Source organism: Peromyscus eremicus, chromosome 5 (assembly GCF_949786415.1).
Source record: "Peromyscus eremicus chromosome 5, PerEre_H2_v1, whole genome shotgun sequence".
Lineage (NCBI taxonomy): Eukaryota > Metazoa > Chordata > Mammalia > Rodentia > Cricetidae > Peromyscus > Peromyscus eremicus.
Genome location: NC_081420.1, coordinates 33498970 through 33517694, shown reverse-complemented (window position 1 = coordinate 33517694; position 18725 = coordinate 33498970). Strand labels below are relative to the sequence as shown.

General features: G+C 38.6%; 1 protein-coding gene across 1 annotated transcript in view; it reads right to left on the bottom strand.

Annotated features, from left to right (window-relative positions):
- Cdkal1 (CDK5 regulatory subunit associated protein 1 like 1) overlaps positions 1 to 18725 on the bottom strand; it is a 586163-nt gene that overhangs the window by 139161 nt on the left and 428277 nt on the right. Inside the window, 1 exon segment of the mRNA XM_059263232.1 lies at positions 14084 to 14264. Within this exon segment, the coding sequence (XP_059119215.1) occupies positions 14084 to 14264 (181 nt within the window).

The window sequence follows — 18725 nt, the reverse complement described above, 5'->3', positions numbered from 1 at the left end:
TATTTTTGTGATTCCAGAACCAGCTGGAACTTACATGGGAATGTTGCTTCCATTTCTTTATATTAGTTTTCCCTAAAATAACAAGTTCAAAGCACCAAAAAGTCAATTGAGAGGATACTTTGTGATTTCACAGACCCCAGAGGTTGAGAGTTAGGGCAGGAAAGAAATTTAAGATGGAAGGAAGTTTTTCTGCCTCCAACAGCATGCAGCCCACACCAATTTCCATGCAGTAGGAGCTAGCAGTGAGTCTCACAGTACATCAGGAGAAATGCTTCAGACACGACCTGTGAATTCTCCTTCAAGCGGAGATTTTTATCAGAAGCCTACCCAGCTTCGCTCAACCCACATACATTTTTGATCTGCACAGTTTTGAGGATGAAGGTTCTACATGTATTATTAACTGCCAAGTACACGACAGGCACTTCAGTCAGATAAATTCTGCCCTTTCTAACTTTAGTTTCTCTTTTCTGCCCCTAAACTCTAAATTTGAGCTATTTTCCATTTTTTTAAAAGATAGACTCAGGGCTAAGAACTGTTAAAAATAATCCAAAAGTTTGGAATGGATTAGAGCTCAAGTGAAAGATGTCTTAAACTACTTAAAACGACTGTAGCCGTTTAAGTAGCCAGAAAGCGGGAAGTGGGACCTACATCATTGGAGATATTTTAGTTTCCAGAGCCTCACTGCCTTTTCTTCTGTGACATACTTGGGATTAAAAGCTTTCACCCAAACAAGGTAAATGTGGGGCAGAGAATCCAGACAGTGCTCTTAAGCATCAGTGACCAATCTAAAGTCCCTGATGAGGGGGAGGAGGACATCACAGCCTCCAGACAGACCATTCTGAGGCTAGAGCATTGCCTTACTTACTCCAAGGGGCCCAAGCATGCAAGCATATAGCTGAAGTCACAGCCTGATGGCGAGGAACCCTCGGGCTCAACCTGAGAAACACTCGTGAAAGGACAGGCCAGCACTAAAAACAAAAGTCAATACAGATTTAAAGCAGCTATTGCTAAGTATAAAGGAGAAGCTGAGGAACCACCTGGATTAAGGGCAATGACTGCATAATCACATGCGACACACAACCAGGAGAAAACTGGTACAGACACTGTTGAGATTCATGATGGAATTGGAGTTATGAACTGTTGATTAGATACAACCATTACAGTCAATGCTAAAGTTTCTGAATTTGATTAAAATGTAATTACCTAAGATCCTCTACCTTAGAAAACGTACACTAATTATTAAAGGATGGAGCTGTCTGTTGTCTATGCAGATTGTTCAGGGAAAAAGTGAGACCATCTCTTTCTGACTGCCCTCTCTTGGGAGGGAATGAAGGAGAAGGAATGTGTGAAATATTCAGAAGAAAGATGCGGGGGGACAGGGCACAAACACATGCAAGAGTGAGCATGTGAAAACGTAGCAAAATGTTGAAATACAAAGACTGATTAATCTTGGCAAAGTGTAACTAGAGTCCCTTTATTATACCGAAGTCTTTCCTGCATGTCTAAAATCATTTTTAGAAAGTTAAAAACAGGGCCAGTGAGACAGTTCAGCAGGTGATGGTGCTTGCCTCCAAGCCCAACAACCAGGATTCTGTCCCCGGAACCCATGTGGTGGATGGAGAGAACACCTCGTGGAAGTCATCCTTGGGCCCTTGCCTATGTGCTGTGGCACACATGTGCCCACACGCCAACACACCCATGCACACCAAATAAAATAAAAGAAGTTAAAAGCATTTTAAAAACCACACATGCAATTGCCCTAAGAGGACATAATTGAAATGTCATCATTTTATTTTCTAACATTATTGTGAATTTCTGGAATGGATATTTTGCTTGCTTTTTATAACAGCAAAGAACAAGATCAGAAAGAGCACAGCTGCAGTCCCAGGGTCTCACTTCACTGTGAGGCAAACCCACTTAGTGACACGGAGCCCAGCTAACTGGTCTGCCAAGTAGAAATACAAGACTCCTGCAAAGATGACACCAGGCAGGACACAGAACACAGGGACCATGGCTGTGCTGTCACACACTGACATCACACAAAGGAAGTTTTTCCAGCACCCCTCCTAACTTCCTGTTTTACAGTGCACTGCTTGAGGGTATTCTGCTGTGAGCCCCAAACTAAGGAGTCAGGACACATATCCACAGTGACAAGACTGGCACATGGAACACAGTCAGCCAAGTATGCTTTTATCCATCTGAATGCTCATCCACTTGGGGTTGATTCTCTTGTCCTTAATTAGGAAAGAAACAAAATTCTAAGGAGCAAGAGTTAGAAATGAGCTTCATGCTACATTACCAAATCGATTCTATTGCTCTGAATGCACAGTTAACATCAGCTCTAATTCTTGAAACTACAATTCTAATTCCCCTGAAAGAGAAGAAATACAGAATTATTATTGAACCATACTTATCACAGAGAAAGAAATACAAGATCAAAACCATGAGACAGCACCATAAGGTCTTTTTTCCTTAGAAGTTAGTCCAAAGAGTCTCATCTCCTATAAAGCCATTATTAAGGTAATAAAAATGAGTTCAAATTGAATATTATAATTTTAATAAATCAGGTTCATATAAAAGACACAGAAGTTATGTAGATCCTTGCAATTTTTTTTGGAACTTGTATAAAACAAGGCACATAATCCCCCATGAAAAGAAAAAAAAAAACCTGGACTGAAATAGAATAAAGATGACTTTTCAAAGGCCAGGATTTATATTCTCCATATAAATCCATCAGTCATTCTCCATCTTAACACCCTCCACCACTCAATATCTAACATAGAATAACCATGTGTAATCATATTTTTTCTTACACTCACGGTAATTAAAAATTCCTAAAGGCAGGATAAAAGTTAATGCTAAAATAGAAACAAAGTTTGAAGAAACAAACTGAACACATTATGTAGGTTTTGTTTATTTCACATGGTTTTCTGTAAGATCATTATAAATAAAGGAAAGTCACTCTCATTGAGGTGAAGTCATACTCACTCTTCATTATCCCCAAGTCAGATTTTAAAAGAAATTTGAAATGGTGGTTCTAAGACTAATAGTGCTCAAGCAGAGACGTCTCCATTTTTTGTTTTTGTTCTTTTAATGGGTTATGATTAACAGGGGGTCTTTTGAACAACTATCAACAAAATTATGCTTTGAAAATTCTTTACCATCACGAACACAGACTATCACAGAATCCGGGCTTGGCTGGACCTAGTCTCCACAGCACAGTGAGCATCCCAGTACTCACACAGCTGACTGACATGGTGATAGAGTTTATCCTCTCACATCAGCACCTAAGAAGGTAGGCAAGAGGTCAAGTACAACAGACAGAAAACTGAGATGGTCACAAAGAGCACACTAAGGGAAAATGTTGGCATTTGGAAAGCATGGCTCTGACTGAGAGGAATGAGGAACTTATGCTTTTAAACATTATTTTATACATATGAGTGCTTTGCCAGCATGTGTTTCTGTGTACTTCATGTGTGCCTACTGCCTATGGAGGCCAGAAGAGGGCCTCCCCTGAGTGTCACATCCCCTGAAACTGAAGCTGCCATGTGCATGCTGGGAAGAGAAGCCAGGTCCTCTGCAAGAGTAGCCAGTGCTCTTAATTGTGGAGCCCTCTCTCCAGCTCCAGGAACGTACTCTTCAGTACAACCATCTTCCAGGTTACACCTCTCTGCTGGGCCTGTGCTGCCTATGGGGAAATGCTGTGCTGTGCTGCCCCGTATGCATGTACCAGATCTGTAACCCTGGAGATCATCAGCATCTTAAAAATAGCCCTTTTCTTCATGAGAGCCTCACACTCTATTTCAGCCTAGAATAATCCTCAAATTCAACATGGTGGACAATCCAGTGTCCGACAGGGCTCTAGAGGCTGCCCTGTGAGCATTACCAGCAATCCTTCCTTTCAACAGCTGAGGCTTGGCAGCACCTTTTGTTATTTTCATAACCTTCAAAGTTCAACATTATCATCACTTTTCATTACGTTTTGAATAAGGGTAGATAGATGGATAAAAAGACGTGCTCAATTTAATAAGGTGTTTTAAAAAGAAAAAAAAATTAACCTTTTTCAAATGTGCTCCAACTTGATGTTACTACAGGTTACAAAACACAGACTTGAAGTTTATGTGGTGCTTAGAACAATAAAAGAAAACATAAAACAAAAAAAAATAAAACAACAAAGAAAAAAGAGGCAACGAGGAAAAATTCAACCTTGTAACTGTAGAGCAGAGACAGTTTGAATAGGGAAAGTCAAGTTGGGGGTGTGAGGGAGAAGACAGGATGGAATTTGCAGGGTTAGCATTTCTACTTAAGAACTGGTCAGGATACAGTCTCAGAACCACTAGGATTTAGCCATCAGTGTCAGGTGGAGTCAAGAAGAAGAGTTGGTATTCTAAGTTTTTTGAAAAGTTCACGCATCCCTGGAAGATGTAGTGGTGGTAGTGGTGGTGTCTGTAGTACATGAAAGACCAGTGAGATGACTTCTGTAGGACAAGTTAGTGTTCTCCATAGAACGGAGAATAGTTTTGCTGACATGGATCTATGACTAGGACTTAGAATCATTAAACCCTAAAAAGACTGTTAAGTGATGCCACAAGAGCTAGTCATGGACATCCCTAGACCCGCAAAACTTCCTAAACTGTTCCCATTTCCACTCGTGCAAGACCTCCTAATGGGCTTTCTACTGGCTCTGTCCCCTGTATTTCCTCTGTAAAACATGCTTTCTACAGCTAAGCACTGCTATTTGGAAGCTCTACACTAGTCCCAGTCAGTGGAAAGCTATTTAAACATGGTCTGTAAAGCCATCTTACCCTGAGTTTGCTTACAGTTCCTAACTCACTATTGACAATAATCTACTCCTCCATGTTGCTTATCACCTAACTCCAAACAAACAAATCAGAACCCACCTAGTCAGCCCCCATAGAAAGAAGTTTAAGCTCATTAAATGTTCTGTGGTTCCCCTATGCTCCCTGTAGCTGGGAAACAGTCTTCCTCTCTCATAGGCCCTGTCCTTTTTGTGATGGTGGACAGTAACTCAGCCTTCACAATGCACTTAACAGTATTTAAAAACTCTAACTGTGTTGAGTTCCTGCCATTTGCCAAGTATGTACTAGGTATGTACTAGGTATGTACTAGGTATGTACTAGGAAGATTGCCTCCAAATTTCTCAAAGCCTAGAAACAGAGACAAGGTCCCCATGTCTTGACAAAGATCAGGGTGTAAATTGTAGCTTCTTAAGCTCTGGGATGCTACAGAGTCACATAATTGAGTGGGGTTTGAGAGAAATTTTGCAATGGCAAAAGGTCTCTTAAATATGCAGTGATAAAAATTATTCAAAATAAAAAATGTAATGAATACAAAGAGTTCTGGCAGGTTTGCTTGGGTTGTGTCACACAGCTTCACCATAGCCTTCATCACACCAGTCAATACCAAATGACACTGCTGGAATTCCCCAGTGTAGAGCCCAGGCTCTCTGTAATGCATTGCTGGGGTGTCTACTGTACACTCTCCTGCTCTTACAGAAAGAAACTTCTAGAGTTCTCCTACTGTCACCTCTTAGAATGTAAGTATCAAATTAGCCTATTTTTTAATTGGACTGTGCTGCATGCAGTGTTTGATTTTATAAACTTTTTTGTTTTGAGTTGTGGGCTTGAATTTCATAAAACAAACAAAGAAAAACCTGTGGAATTACTTTTGACTTGAGATTAACACAGAATTTCCAGTCATTTCTGAATGGTCCTAAACATACTTCGATCATTTGTACTATGTACTTACGAAAAGTTTTCCACATTGATGATTAATAAATAAAAATGTCAATCATCTCTGTAATATGTTAGAGATGTTCTATGTCCTACAATATCAAATGTTCAGCCAAGATTTAATTCTTAATGTAAAAATAAACAAGCACCATCTCATTAGTATACAAATTTGCTTTTGTCTTTAAAATAATGGCAAAATTATATGCATTCAAAATAATTTTAAAATAAATTCTTTTGTTTGGATTTGTATATCTGTTTTACATACGTTTATTTACATGCAAGGTCATGTAAAAGTTTCTGGTCAAAATAGGAGTCTGAGAGGACGACATTTAAGAATCCCTGGTATAGCCGGGCAGTGGTGGCACATGCCTTTATTCCCAGCCCTTGGGAGGCAGGAGTATGTAGATCTCTGTGAGTTTGAAGCCAGCCTTTTCTACAGAGTGAGTTCCAGGACAGGCTCCAAAGTTACAAAGAAAAACCCTGTCTTGAAACAAACAAACAAACAAACAAACAAACAAAAGAAAGAATCCCTGGTATAAATAAGTATGGGGCCTGTGAAGGTTACTTTTAGTTGTCAACTTGACACAGTCTAGAGTTGTCTGAGAGACAGTCTCATGAATGATTGCTTAGATCAGGTTGCCCTGAAGGCATGTTTATGGGAGGTTGTTTTTGATTGAATTAACTGATGTGAAAAGACTGAGTCCACTGTGGGCAGCACTATTTCCTAGGCTTGGGGTTCTTGATTAGTAAGAATGGAGAAGGTGAGCTAAGCACTAGGACATGCATGAATTCATTTTCTCTCTACTCTTAACTGTGGATATGACTAGCTGCTTCAAATTCCTGCCTTGATGTCCTCCTAATAATGAACTAGAACCTGGAATTGTAGCTGAATAAACTCATTCTTCTTTACAGTTGCTTTTGTCAGTATTTTTTATGACATCAATAGAAATGAAACCAAAACAGAGCTTTAATGGAACAAGGGAAAACAGCCTATGAGGATAACCAGAGACTTAAGTGATGAGTAGAAATGACCCAGGTTTTACTACCTGCCTGTCCACTACCATGTGAAAAGATAAGCAAGGATTTTGAAACAGAAAGTAGATAGGGAAACATCGCATTTGAATGTGAAGTGGTTCCACAGCCATGTGTTTGAACCTTTGGTTCTCAACTAGGGGTGCTAATTGGAGATGTTATGGATCTGACCTAGGTGAGTTTCTGGGGAACAGACCTTGAGGGCTTCAGCCCAGTTCTGCTTTCTCCAGAGCTCTCTGCTTCACGATCCTCTGAGATTTGAGGACTCCAAGATCGTCACTCTAACCTCAATGACACTTCTTCTGGCCATGATGGATTATGCCCTCTCAAACCATGAGCCAAAATAAATCCTACCTCCTTTAAGCTAATTCTGTCTGGTACTTTGTTAGAACAATGAGAAACCTAACTAAGGCAGCTGGGTAGTACAAATGGTAAGCAACATGTGAGCAGAAGGTGCCAGGAGGAACTGACCAGACATCAAGAACAGAGAGGCAAGCAGGAGTTTCTCTGTGCCCTGGGCACATTAGCTATTACTCTGGGCTCCGGGTTTCTGATGTTTAACATGACATTACTAGTAGCACTTGCTGCAGAGACATGATGCGAGAATCAAATTAGATAAGCCATACCAAGTCCTCAGAACATTGAACTGTGCTAATAGCTAATAGCTGTGCCAACTCTATGGTTTTTTTTTTTTAACCATGTTGTTATTATAATTGGGAACAACAATTTTCTCATCAGTGAGATAATAGCTGGATAAGTGTTCACAGACCTACAAATAATCATGAAGCATCTACCAGGACAACAAGCTTTAGTTAGAAAAAAAAAAGATGAATAATCAATTAACACAGCTCAATAGAAGCCAATGTGAGTTTCCCATTAGGACATCAACAAACCATAAATGTAGTCTCTCTGTGTGTGTGTTGTTTAGACAGGATCTCCCTATAGAGCCCAGGTTGGCCTCAAACTCATGATCCCCCTGCCTTAGACTTCCCAATGGTGGGATTATAGGCATGAACTAATATGCCCAGCTTACATTTAGTGTTTTAAAATGGCCCATTCTCATTTTGCAGCATCTGAAATGTTTTGAGATGAAATGAAGGTTTTCATATAGCCTTCTCAATGTTCTAAGGAATACTGTTCTTGCCTTTTCCAGCTTAGAGGATGACCCTGGGATTCACCTCTGTTGATACTTCAAAGCATCTCAGTTGGACTACTGTTTCTGATTTTATATTCTTAAATTTTGACACCCTTGCCTCTCTCTGAGAAGGTATCTGGTTACAGTGAGCTGTCATTGTCCCGTGTAACTCACAGCCATCTCCTCATCTGAAGATTTTTTATTTTAAATAAAAATATTTTTAAATATTTTTTAAATATTTTAAATATTAATCACAAGTTCTCTGTGGAGCATGTGCCTATTGGAAAGGAAATCAGTAAGTCAAGGAGACAGTTGCACACTGTGTTTACTGTAGCACAACTCAACAGTCACACTATAGAAACAGCCTATGTGTACTTCAACAGCTGAATGAAGAAAGTGTGGCATATTAGACAACGGAATACTATTCAGTCAGATAAAGAAAGGAACCCAACCATGTATATCTGTGTGAGTGCCACTGTGGAATGCAAGCCACATATAGAAAGACAAACAGAACATGTGATAGATAATGTAGATGGTCACCAGGAAATAGAGAGCAAATATGTACACATATAAATAAATAAGTAAATAAGAGGTGGAAGGGGCAGGATAGAGAAGGGATGGTTAGTGGGTACCGGGATACAATAGAAGCAACAACTTCCAGTCTTCTATACTATAGTATGGCAATTATAGTTGTTACATTACATTGTGTGTTTCAAGACAGCTAATACAGAAGATTTTGAATTTCCAGCATAAAGAAATGGCAAATGTCTAAACTGATGACGGCTATGCTAATGACCGTGATTAGATCAACACACTGTATATGTGTGTTAAAATGTCACCCTGTACCCCCAAAATATCTATAATTATTATGTAGCAAAAGAAGCTGATCACATCTGCAAAGGCCTTTTCTTTGTGTAGGCTAACATATTCCATGTTTTAAATTTAGGGTGTGGACATCTTTGGGGCCCATTATTCCCCGCTCCATTCAGTCACTGCTGTCACTTGAACCCTCAAAAACAACGAATAATTATGTTTCAGCAATCACAGCTTAGATTCAAGAAAAGAGTTGATCAATTGGTTGTACAAACTGTCATGAAATTCATTAAAAATAAAAAATAAAAAAATAAGGTGAAGTAGAGCTAGCATTCAAGCCAATCAGCTAGGAAAAGCAAGCTGCCAAACCTTCCCACTTACTGGTGAAATGGTGAACCCCCAAACACAACAGCAGCGAATCAAGTGTCATTAAGCATGTCAAAGCATTTTGGAGATCACTACATTCTATTTTCCACTTCTTAAATGAGCAAGCATCACCTGCATCAACAGACAGTAGGCACCAAGCACCCAGGACTCCACTATCACTCAAACTTCCCTGCTGTTACTGTGGACCCCCTGGAAAACTCTGCTATGACATCTGCTGAAGCATGATACAAAACATTATGGACAGCCTAGAAATCTGATGAATGTCAAGTACGAAGAGAAATGGTATCCAGAAAAGAGAAGTTTCTACCTTACCCCAGAATTAAATCCAGAAACCTGCAAATGCTAGGCAAGGATTTGAACCCTGGGCTATATCCACCCCACCCCACTCCATCCCACCCTTCCCAGCCTGCCTTCTTCCTTCCTTCCTTCCTCCCTTCCTCCCTCCCTTCCTTCCTTCCTCCCTCCCTCCCTCCCTCCCTCCCTCTCTCCCTCCTTCTGGTTCTTCCTTCCTTCCTACTGTCCAATTTTGAGACAGGGTCTTCCTAAACTGTCTAGGCTAGCCCTGTTCTCCACACCTCTGTCTCCCTGGTAGCTGGAATCACAGGCATGCGCCACAACTTCTGTTCAGGAAAGAGACAAACAGAAGAGATTAAATATAACTAGTTAGCAAGAATACCAAGACAGAGGCGTTTCCATGAAGCTATGCTTGGGAATCAATTTCTAACAAAATGTTCTGAAGGATCTAGAGTATGAACCCCCCAGTTCCTTTCCTCCACAGAAAAACACTTGGACATCTGAGTAAATAATATACCGGTGTTGTGAACTGGGCTGAAAGGATCAGGATCCCTTGTACACAGCAACTTGTTCTTTAAATACTTAGCTGTCAGGCTTAGGATCATATTTAGAAATCAACTTGGAGACAGTGCAATTGAACTCTCTCATACATGTGTATGTTTGGGAGGAAGCAGGGGAGTGTTTTTTTAAATACAGTATGTTCTGACCCAACAGTCAATAACATCTGGGAGAGCCAATGATAAGTCATTGAACAAGCTTCTGCACATGATTTAACAACTTTTTGCATTCTGCATTTATTCTAAGCATCCTTCATCTACAGAAAAAATGGACTCACCTACATGAACACTTCATGTAAAGTTGCCTGTCTATCTAGAGGACATCCCTCCAGACTGCCTCCTGATCTCTTAAAACATACAGACAGACCTTGGGGCTAAGGCAAAGTGTCTACCGTGGCTTCTTTATGCTAAGGGCAAAAATTCTAGAAACTTCTGGTAGGTGAAACATGATTCTATTTTACTAATATATTTAGAGACATCACTTTTACTTTCTGGTTCCAGTATGTAAGGCAAGTAGTAAGCAGAGGGTTTAATATCATAACAACACTGTAATCCAGTATAAATACCATCAAAACCATTCCTGTAAGCTAATGTGTATTCCTTCAGGTGACATATGGATTCCAATAAAGACCATAAAATTTTTCATTATTTTTCATTAAAATTTTCTAGAAAGGAAGTATAGAAGTGATAGCTAAGAATCAAAACTTTTTTTTTTGTTTTTTTTTTTTGTAACCTAAGTGACCTTTTTCAGGCAGGCTGAGAAGCTCAGCCACAATTAAATACACTGCTAGAACTAAAATGGATGAAGACCAAGGAATAAAGACACAATGGAGTAGAGAATATAAACATGTAACTTTGACCTTTCATTAACCACTCCAAGGTCATTCTCATTTGGCTTGGGTAACTTCACTATTAGATCATCTGTATAAATATCCTTGCAATAGCTAATAAATAATTTTAGTTTAGTTTTTCATGAGAATATATCACCTAATTTTCATTATAAACTCTAAACTCTTCTGTTTCTTTTTAATAGCCATAGTAAAGAACTGGCAAGGAATTTACCCTTTGCCTTTTGAAAATGCAAACTTGACCTGTCAGTACTGTGACCATCTGTGATTTGCATGATTAAGAAACATACATAATTTAGTTCATTTATCAGAGCATTAACACAATTCATCAAAACACCAAGATTTGCTTATACTAATGTTATTGTGAACATAAAAATACTTGGGAAGAAATGAAAATGTATATTGAAGTCCATTTGATATCACCTATGAGGTGTGTGGAGTGTGAGGAGTATGCAGAAGAGATGAAATGCATGTAAAAAAATGGCTCTTCCTTATCAAGAGTCATTCTTAAAGAAGAGAAAGCTGTTATTGGAGAGCAACTGGTATGTGCTAGTCCTTTACCATAAGTTAGATTCACTTTCATTATTGATTTGTCTTGGCAAAGGAATGAGGAATAAATTAGAGAAAATATTTATTGCTCATTTACCACAGTCTTATATTTTAGTGAATGTTGCAATAAGCTTTTTCATAAACTACCTTAGACAGGCAGGATAAACAATTATTAATTTCTGGTAAGTGTTGGAGGTGGAAGAAGACACAATGTATATTATAAATCTACTCTGTGACAGTAAATCTCTAAAGTTTCATCGTTAATGTCCAATTCCCTGGATTTATGATTCTGAATTCTATGAAGCTAAAACTTCATGAAATGGTTTTTGTATAGAACATAATTACTAAAATGTAAGAGGCATCAGATTGTTTCCCCCAAAACATTTATTTTGAAGTCCTAATCACCTCAAAATGTTAGAAATCACGTTATAGATAAAAAGCAGTTAAGACGAGGAATAGGAGGAACCTTTCAGCCTCTAAGAGATGGAGGTCTTCGTAAGACACACACAAGGACATCTGGTGACAGTGAAGGCAGAGACTAAAGCTACACAATGGCAGACCAAGGACACCTCAGTGAGCCAGCAAACCCTAGAAGCTAGGAAGAGGCCAGGAGAGATTCCTCCATGTGTCAGAGTTGGCATGGGTCCGACTTTGCCTCCAGCCTTCAGAAATGTGCAGGCACAGATTTCTGTTGTCTAAGTCACTCTATACTGTTTGTTCTATCAGTCAGGGTAGAAACACTTGAAAAAGTTTACTGATGACATGGTAGAAAGGTGATTGTGACTTAAGACACAGAGAGAATGTCTCCATGAGACACATGTATCTGAAGGATTGTTACCCCAAATAACAAAGGATTCTAAAAACTTTCCAATAAGAAACAAAGAGCATGTTCCAAATGGGCAAAAGACCTTAGCAGATGCCCTGCCCAAGGAAATATATGTGAGGAAGGGGAACAAGTGAGAAGATGCTCACCATCATATGTCTTCAGTGAATTGTACATTAAAACCACAGAGTGCTGGCTCAAGAGCCAATAAACGATGGTTGAACACTACTCATTCCCAAAGAGATATAAAGCCAGTTAGATTGCATTACATAGGTAATACACAAACATCATGAGCACAGAGCTCTGAGCTAGCAGGCAGATGATCTGATAGCTTTTTTATATATGGCAACAGGGAATGTATATTTATTCAACTATTTAGGAAGGTGATTTGTCAGTACCTAGCCTATCAGGTCAACTGCATGTCCCATGAAAATACAACTATGCTTTTTACTAGACACAGCAGTAAAGTGCACACATGAATGAAACAAAAGATAAAAACAAAAATGGTGATGACTATATCAACCGTAGTTCTTAGGTTAAGAAACTGAAAAAGGGCCCACTTCTCTCCAATAGTGGATAAATAACTTATGAGAAAACATTATATAGCAAAGAAAATGGATGGCCTATAGCCACTTTGTAAAATACTGGATTCACTAAGAATGAAAAGGAAAGGAACAAACACCAAATTCATACACTGATGAGGTCTCCTGTTCAATAAGGGAAAGCAGTTTCCTCTGGGAAGGTCATGGACAGTGATCCATTTCTGTATGTCAGAGACCTACATATACAGAGAATCTTCTTAATCTGACTGATTGCACATGCAACAGTCACTATATGAAAACACAGATGGACCACTATGAATGATACATAATATTTACATACAGAAACAAGGTCAGTAGATATGCTTTAGTTTAAAAAGATTTCTGATGAAGTTAGAAAAAAATGGATTGAATTATAACAAGAAACAGATCAATAGCTGCTAGAAGCTGGGGATGAAAGGAGTATATGAACATAGAAGGGGGAAAAGATGTCTGGGTTACTGATGGAACTGTCGTATACCTGACTATGATACAGGGTACATTACATATGTACTGCCAACTCACAGACCCCCAACACCAAAAGTCAAACCTCAATAGTAAATAATTTAGAAAAGGTAATGAATTAGTTTATTTTCATTTCTGTGCAAAGTTAATTATGTGTGACATTAGAGTTTGGCTTTTTTTGTCAATCAGAAGAAAATTAATCAGTCTATACATCTGCACTGAGAATACAATGCATATTTGTTTGGATAGATAAGTTGATGGGTAGGTAGATGACAGATGGGTAGCTAGATGATAGATGGATAAATAGAAAGAAAATAGGCAGATGGATAGACAGATGTTAGGTGGATGGAAGAATAGACAGATGATAGATGTGCAGGAATCAAGTAAAAAAAAAACAAAATTTCCAACAAATAAATAATTAAGACAGTCTTTTATATAGTAGGAAAATATGAAGCATATTTGCTCAGATATTTATCTTTTATTTTGTTTACTTGTTTACTTTGAAGTGCTGGAGATGGAGATAAGGGCCTCATGTATGCTAGGCTACCACCGAGCCACATCCCAGCCCATGTATTTAAATGTTGCCTGATTTCAAAACATCCAAAGATTTATAATGTACACACAAGTAAATACAAGACAGTGGTTTAAAAAGTTTTTAAAAATTGCACCTTCCTCCTCATGAGAAAATGTGATATTGTTTGCTTCTCACTGCATGAGGTCATTTAACTCTTCCATGACCATGCCCAACTTGAAATGTCCTTATATTTTGCAACATAAAGGTTAGCCACAAGCCAGTGGCATTGGGTAGCTACTGACACAAACTAATGGCGCCTATGAATGGGCTCTTACCACGTGTGCTGGGATTTGTTCAGCTTTTGCAGCGGGAGTTCCTGGTCTTGGGTAGAACTGGTTGATGAAGAGGCTTGGAAATTTATACTCTTCAACAAGTTTCAGTGTTTCTTGAAAATCCTGATCGGTTTCTCCAGGAAAACCACAGATAATATCCGTAGCAATCGTTATTCCAGGAACCCTGGAGAAGAAAAAGACAAAAATGTAAAAAAAGTTGACTATGAGCCAGAATTATTTTATTTCCTTGACATTTAAAATGGCATTTAAAAAAATACAGGTTTTTTTTTTTGGACAGAGCACTTGCAAATAGTTTTGAAAAGCTCTAAATACTAAGAGATACAGTGAAATATAGTGGCCCTGGTCATCCTCAGAGGCATCCATTTTTAATGCTTTTAGACATGTTTTTGTTTTGTTTTCTCCTCAGTCTCTTAACATAGATGCTTACTCGGCCATTTCTGGATTTGTTGGTTTTTTAAAGGCAGTATTTAAGGACTTTTACATTATGGTAAATGAACTAGCTGTAAATGTACTTTAACCCTATGTTCCTAACACTGTATTCATAGTGCTTCCATAGAAGAACTGTGGAGACAGCTAGTAGACCAAGCTGTTTCTCAACAACATTTCAATTTTCCTAAGGGTAGTAACAGCCTCTTTGGAAAGTTTGCTTAACATTTTATGTTCCTAAGCAGATATCTTCTCAAGGCTTCATCAGACCTACCAAAACTCAACAGCAGGATGGGCTGTTGCCCAGTGGCACAGCTTGACAAACATGTGCAGTGTCCTGGGTTCAATGCCTGGCACAGGCGGCAGGGGTGGAGGGGAGATGGCAAAATCAAACCTACTTTCTAAACACTCAGTGGCTTACTCTGCTCAGCATCATGTCCCTAGTCTCTGGAAAGCCACTGCTCCTTTCTTCGAGTATTCACCACTCTAGCAATGAACGGGCTGTTACTCTCAGCTGTTGCTCCTTGCTCTCCCCTTCCTCAGTCTTGCTTCCCTAGGTCCTTGGTTTTGCTAATTTTCTATGACTTCCTTCCCTCTGCTGGAGTGTGTTCTCAGTATCAGGTGACACTGTTATTAGGTCTCAGGATGTCTAAACACACAACTGATAGGTAGAACAGTGGTACATCATATTCCAAATTGAAAAGGATTATCCACCAGAATTTTACATCATTCCTTTTAAAAAATGCTGATAGCTAACTGAAGGTATGAAATTTACTCCTGTGCACACTCACACTTTTTCAATGCTTAATATTAAACCTAGGGCCTGTGTCAGTCAGGTCAGTGCTCTATGGCTGACCCACACTCCAGCCACACATACTCCATTTCATGTGCTATACCACTTCTCGTTTTAGGGTGTCAGGTTTTTCTTGATCAATTTAAATTTCATGCTAACATAGCTTTTTTAGATTTTTTTTAAATCGTTGTACAAGGCACAATCTATAGACTTAAGATCTTTCAGTCTAGGAATCTAATTCTCTCATATTATTTTTTTAATAATTTCTCTATGAAATTGGCTTGTATTATTTCTTTAGTAATTTCTCTAGGAACTGTCATATATAACACTTTCTCTTAAGGATTCATTTCTTTTGAATGTTGAAACTACCAGTTTGATCTTTAGCTTTTTCTGTCTCGTTTTCCTTGTGTGCTCTTTGTTCTATCTTCCAGAAAATTTACTTGAGTGTGTTTTCCAGTCTCTAATTTAAAAATAAGTAAAGCAGTAATTCAGTATGTTTCAGTGTCTCACAGCTTTCTCCATCTTCAGTTTTCCTTTACAGGACACCTTGTTTCTGTTTAGAGATACAAAATCATTTCTTACTTGAGGATATTGAAATCTGTCTCAATTTCTCTGCTCACAACCTTTGGACCTATTTCCTTCAGCCTGAGAATTTTCATCAGTAAATAGTCATTTTCACTGTCCTTTTAGTATTAAAGAACAAAGCACTGCAAACATTTTTTTTTAAAGATTATTTATTTTGTTTTATGTGAATGAGTGTTTTCTCTTCAGGTATATCTGTACACCACAAGCCTGGTGCCCACAGAGGTCAGAATAGGTATAAGATCACCCTAGAACTGAAGCAACAGACAATCATCAGCCACCATGTGGGTTCTGGGAATTGGACCTGAGTCCTCTGCAAGAGCAGTCAGTGCTTCTAACTGCTGAGCCATCTCTGTAGCCCCTGCAGACTTTTCATTGTAGAGTGAATATAGAGCAAACTGCCTTTGCTTTCAGTAGGTTCAAATGTTGAAGGTGGTGCCATTTTTCTCCACATCCTTACAGTTTCTATGAGACTGGCTACAAAGTTCTTCAAAACTTCAACAGTATAATGGTAACAGAATGATACAACAGTTACTAATAGCACTTAACACACATTAGGGAGCATGTCCCATATCCTACTTCACATACTTTCCTGTCACACATGGCTCTTCATACATGAGAACAACCATAGGCGGCACAGAGAGAAGAAGGCTTGGGCAAACTGGCATGCGTGATCCTAACACATAGATTCATGAAAACAGAAGCGTTCCAACACCCTCTGCAGAGTACTTACACCTGTGTGAAGGAAACACGACCCATTCATTGTAAAAGTACCCTCTTCCCATTTCTACTTTGCCTCACACCGTCATTAATTTGAATGGATTATAACTAGTGAAGTAATTCCAAAGATTTTTCTATCTGATGCCAAATATGGGGGACAATTTCTTACAGAACAAAGGAAATGGTCTATAGTGACAAACTCATTTCTTCCTTCTTTAAGGACAATCAAAATCACATTTGAAAAACCACAGAAAAATATACTTCCTTAGTGAGATGCAGAAAAAAATAATAGCATTGTTCCAGACTAAGTACACGGACAGAAAGAAGTCTATGAATCACTTTCAACTAGCTAGTTTTACACTTGCCTTCAAACTCTTCATGATCAAAAGAAATCCACAGCTAAAATTAGAGGCAAAAGATAACAGACGACAAAGTCCATCTCCCCCAGGAAATAGAAAATATCTTGTCTGTGAAACGTGGCAAAAAATGAAGACAATTGGTCATTGTCCTAATTTCTGAATCAGAATGAATCTGGCAATAGCTGTGGGGTATTCCCAAAGGAAAGTCCCTTTCTGATCACGGCCATCCTTCTCTATCCATCAGTTGTCCTCTGCACTGGCCAACACCTGCTTATTTTGGCTTCCTTGGTGGTGGGGGTGGGGGTGGGTTATGACCAACCTTTAAAGGAACCACAATAAAGTGGGATGCTCAAATGTGAATGTAACTAAACAACCAATTCAAAATCTGGTCTGGTAACACAGGAGACAGAATACTATGAATTGATGGCATGAAAATATTTACAAGTAGAAACTTGTTTAATTGTTTAAAAGTTTATAAGAGTATAAGTTGATTATTTATATCATAAAAGGTAAGTCTGTACCTTAATATCAGACAAGGCTCATCTATACATTAATTTAAAATATGCAAATGTTTCCACTTATATTCTTGAAAATAATTTGATCCCTTAGGTAAGCCAACTAAAATCTCATTTACATTGTTAATTTGCCTGGCAAATAATTCTCAGTATGCAAAAATCAAAGAAGTTTGATTCTAATTTTGTATCTTGTGATTTAAGTAAGAGGAAATGATGAGTGTGTAAAACAGAATATTATTACAAATATTTAAATGTTGATTCTGGGCAAACACTGTCTTTGATACACTGAAATTTCAAAATTCTAATTTTTTAAAAAAAATTCATTTTCACAAATTTAACGAAGTAGTAAGAAAAATATATGCAATCATTACTAGTATGTTCATGAATTTAAAAACCTTTTAATATTTATATTTTCTTAGTAGTTTTAGGAAGTAATTCTGAAACAAAATAAAAATATTCAATGAGGTAGAATAACAGGGGGAAATGACTCATCACTTTCTCTGTCTTATGTTTACTGCCAAAGCAGGTTTGTAAAATAACTTAGGAACAGAATAAGGAGAATCCTATTGCATATCTAACTGGTCAGAACAGCTATGTTCAGTCACAAAAAAATCTACAAGGAACCTGTTGTTATGAGAACCAGACTCTCTTGGGTTCGCATAACAACCTGTAATGACTACACAGTATCTGCTAGCACTAGGTTGGGGTTTAAGGGGCTTGGGGGTGTAGCTCACTTAGCAGAATGCTTACCTAGTATGCAAGTGCTGTGGGATGGTCTGTATGTCAAATGTGTTGCTGATTGGTCAATAAATAAATCACTGATTGGCCAGTGGCCAGGCAGGAAGTATAGGCGGGACTAACAGAGAGGAGAATTGAGAAAACAGGAAGCTGGGTGGGAGAGACACTGCCAGCCACCACCATGACAAGCCACATGTGAAGATGCCGGTAAGCCACGAGCCATGTGGCAAGGTATAGATTAATAGAAATGGATTAATTTAAACTGTAAGAACAGTTAGCAAGAAGCCTGCCACGGCCATACAGTTTGTAACCAACATAAGTCTCTGTGTTTACTTGGTCGGGTCTGAGCGTCTGTGGGGCTGGCAGGTGAGAGAGATTTGTCCTGACTGTGGGCCAGGCAGGAAAACTCTAGCTACAAATGGCGCCCAACGTGTTGGCAAGAGTTTCCACCTAAAACCTGAGTAAAAAGATTCTAAAATGGAGCTAAAAAC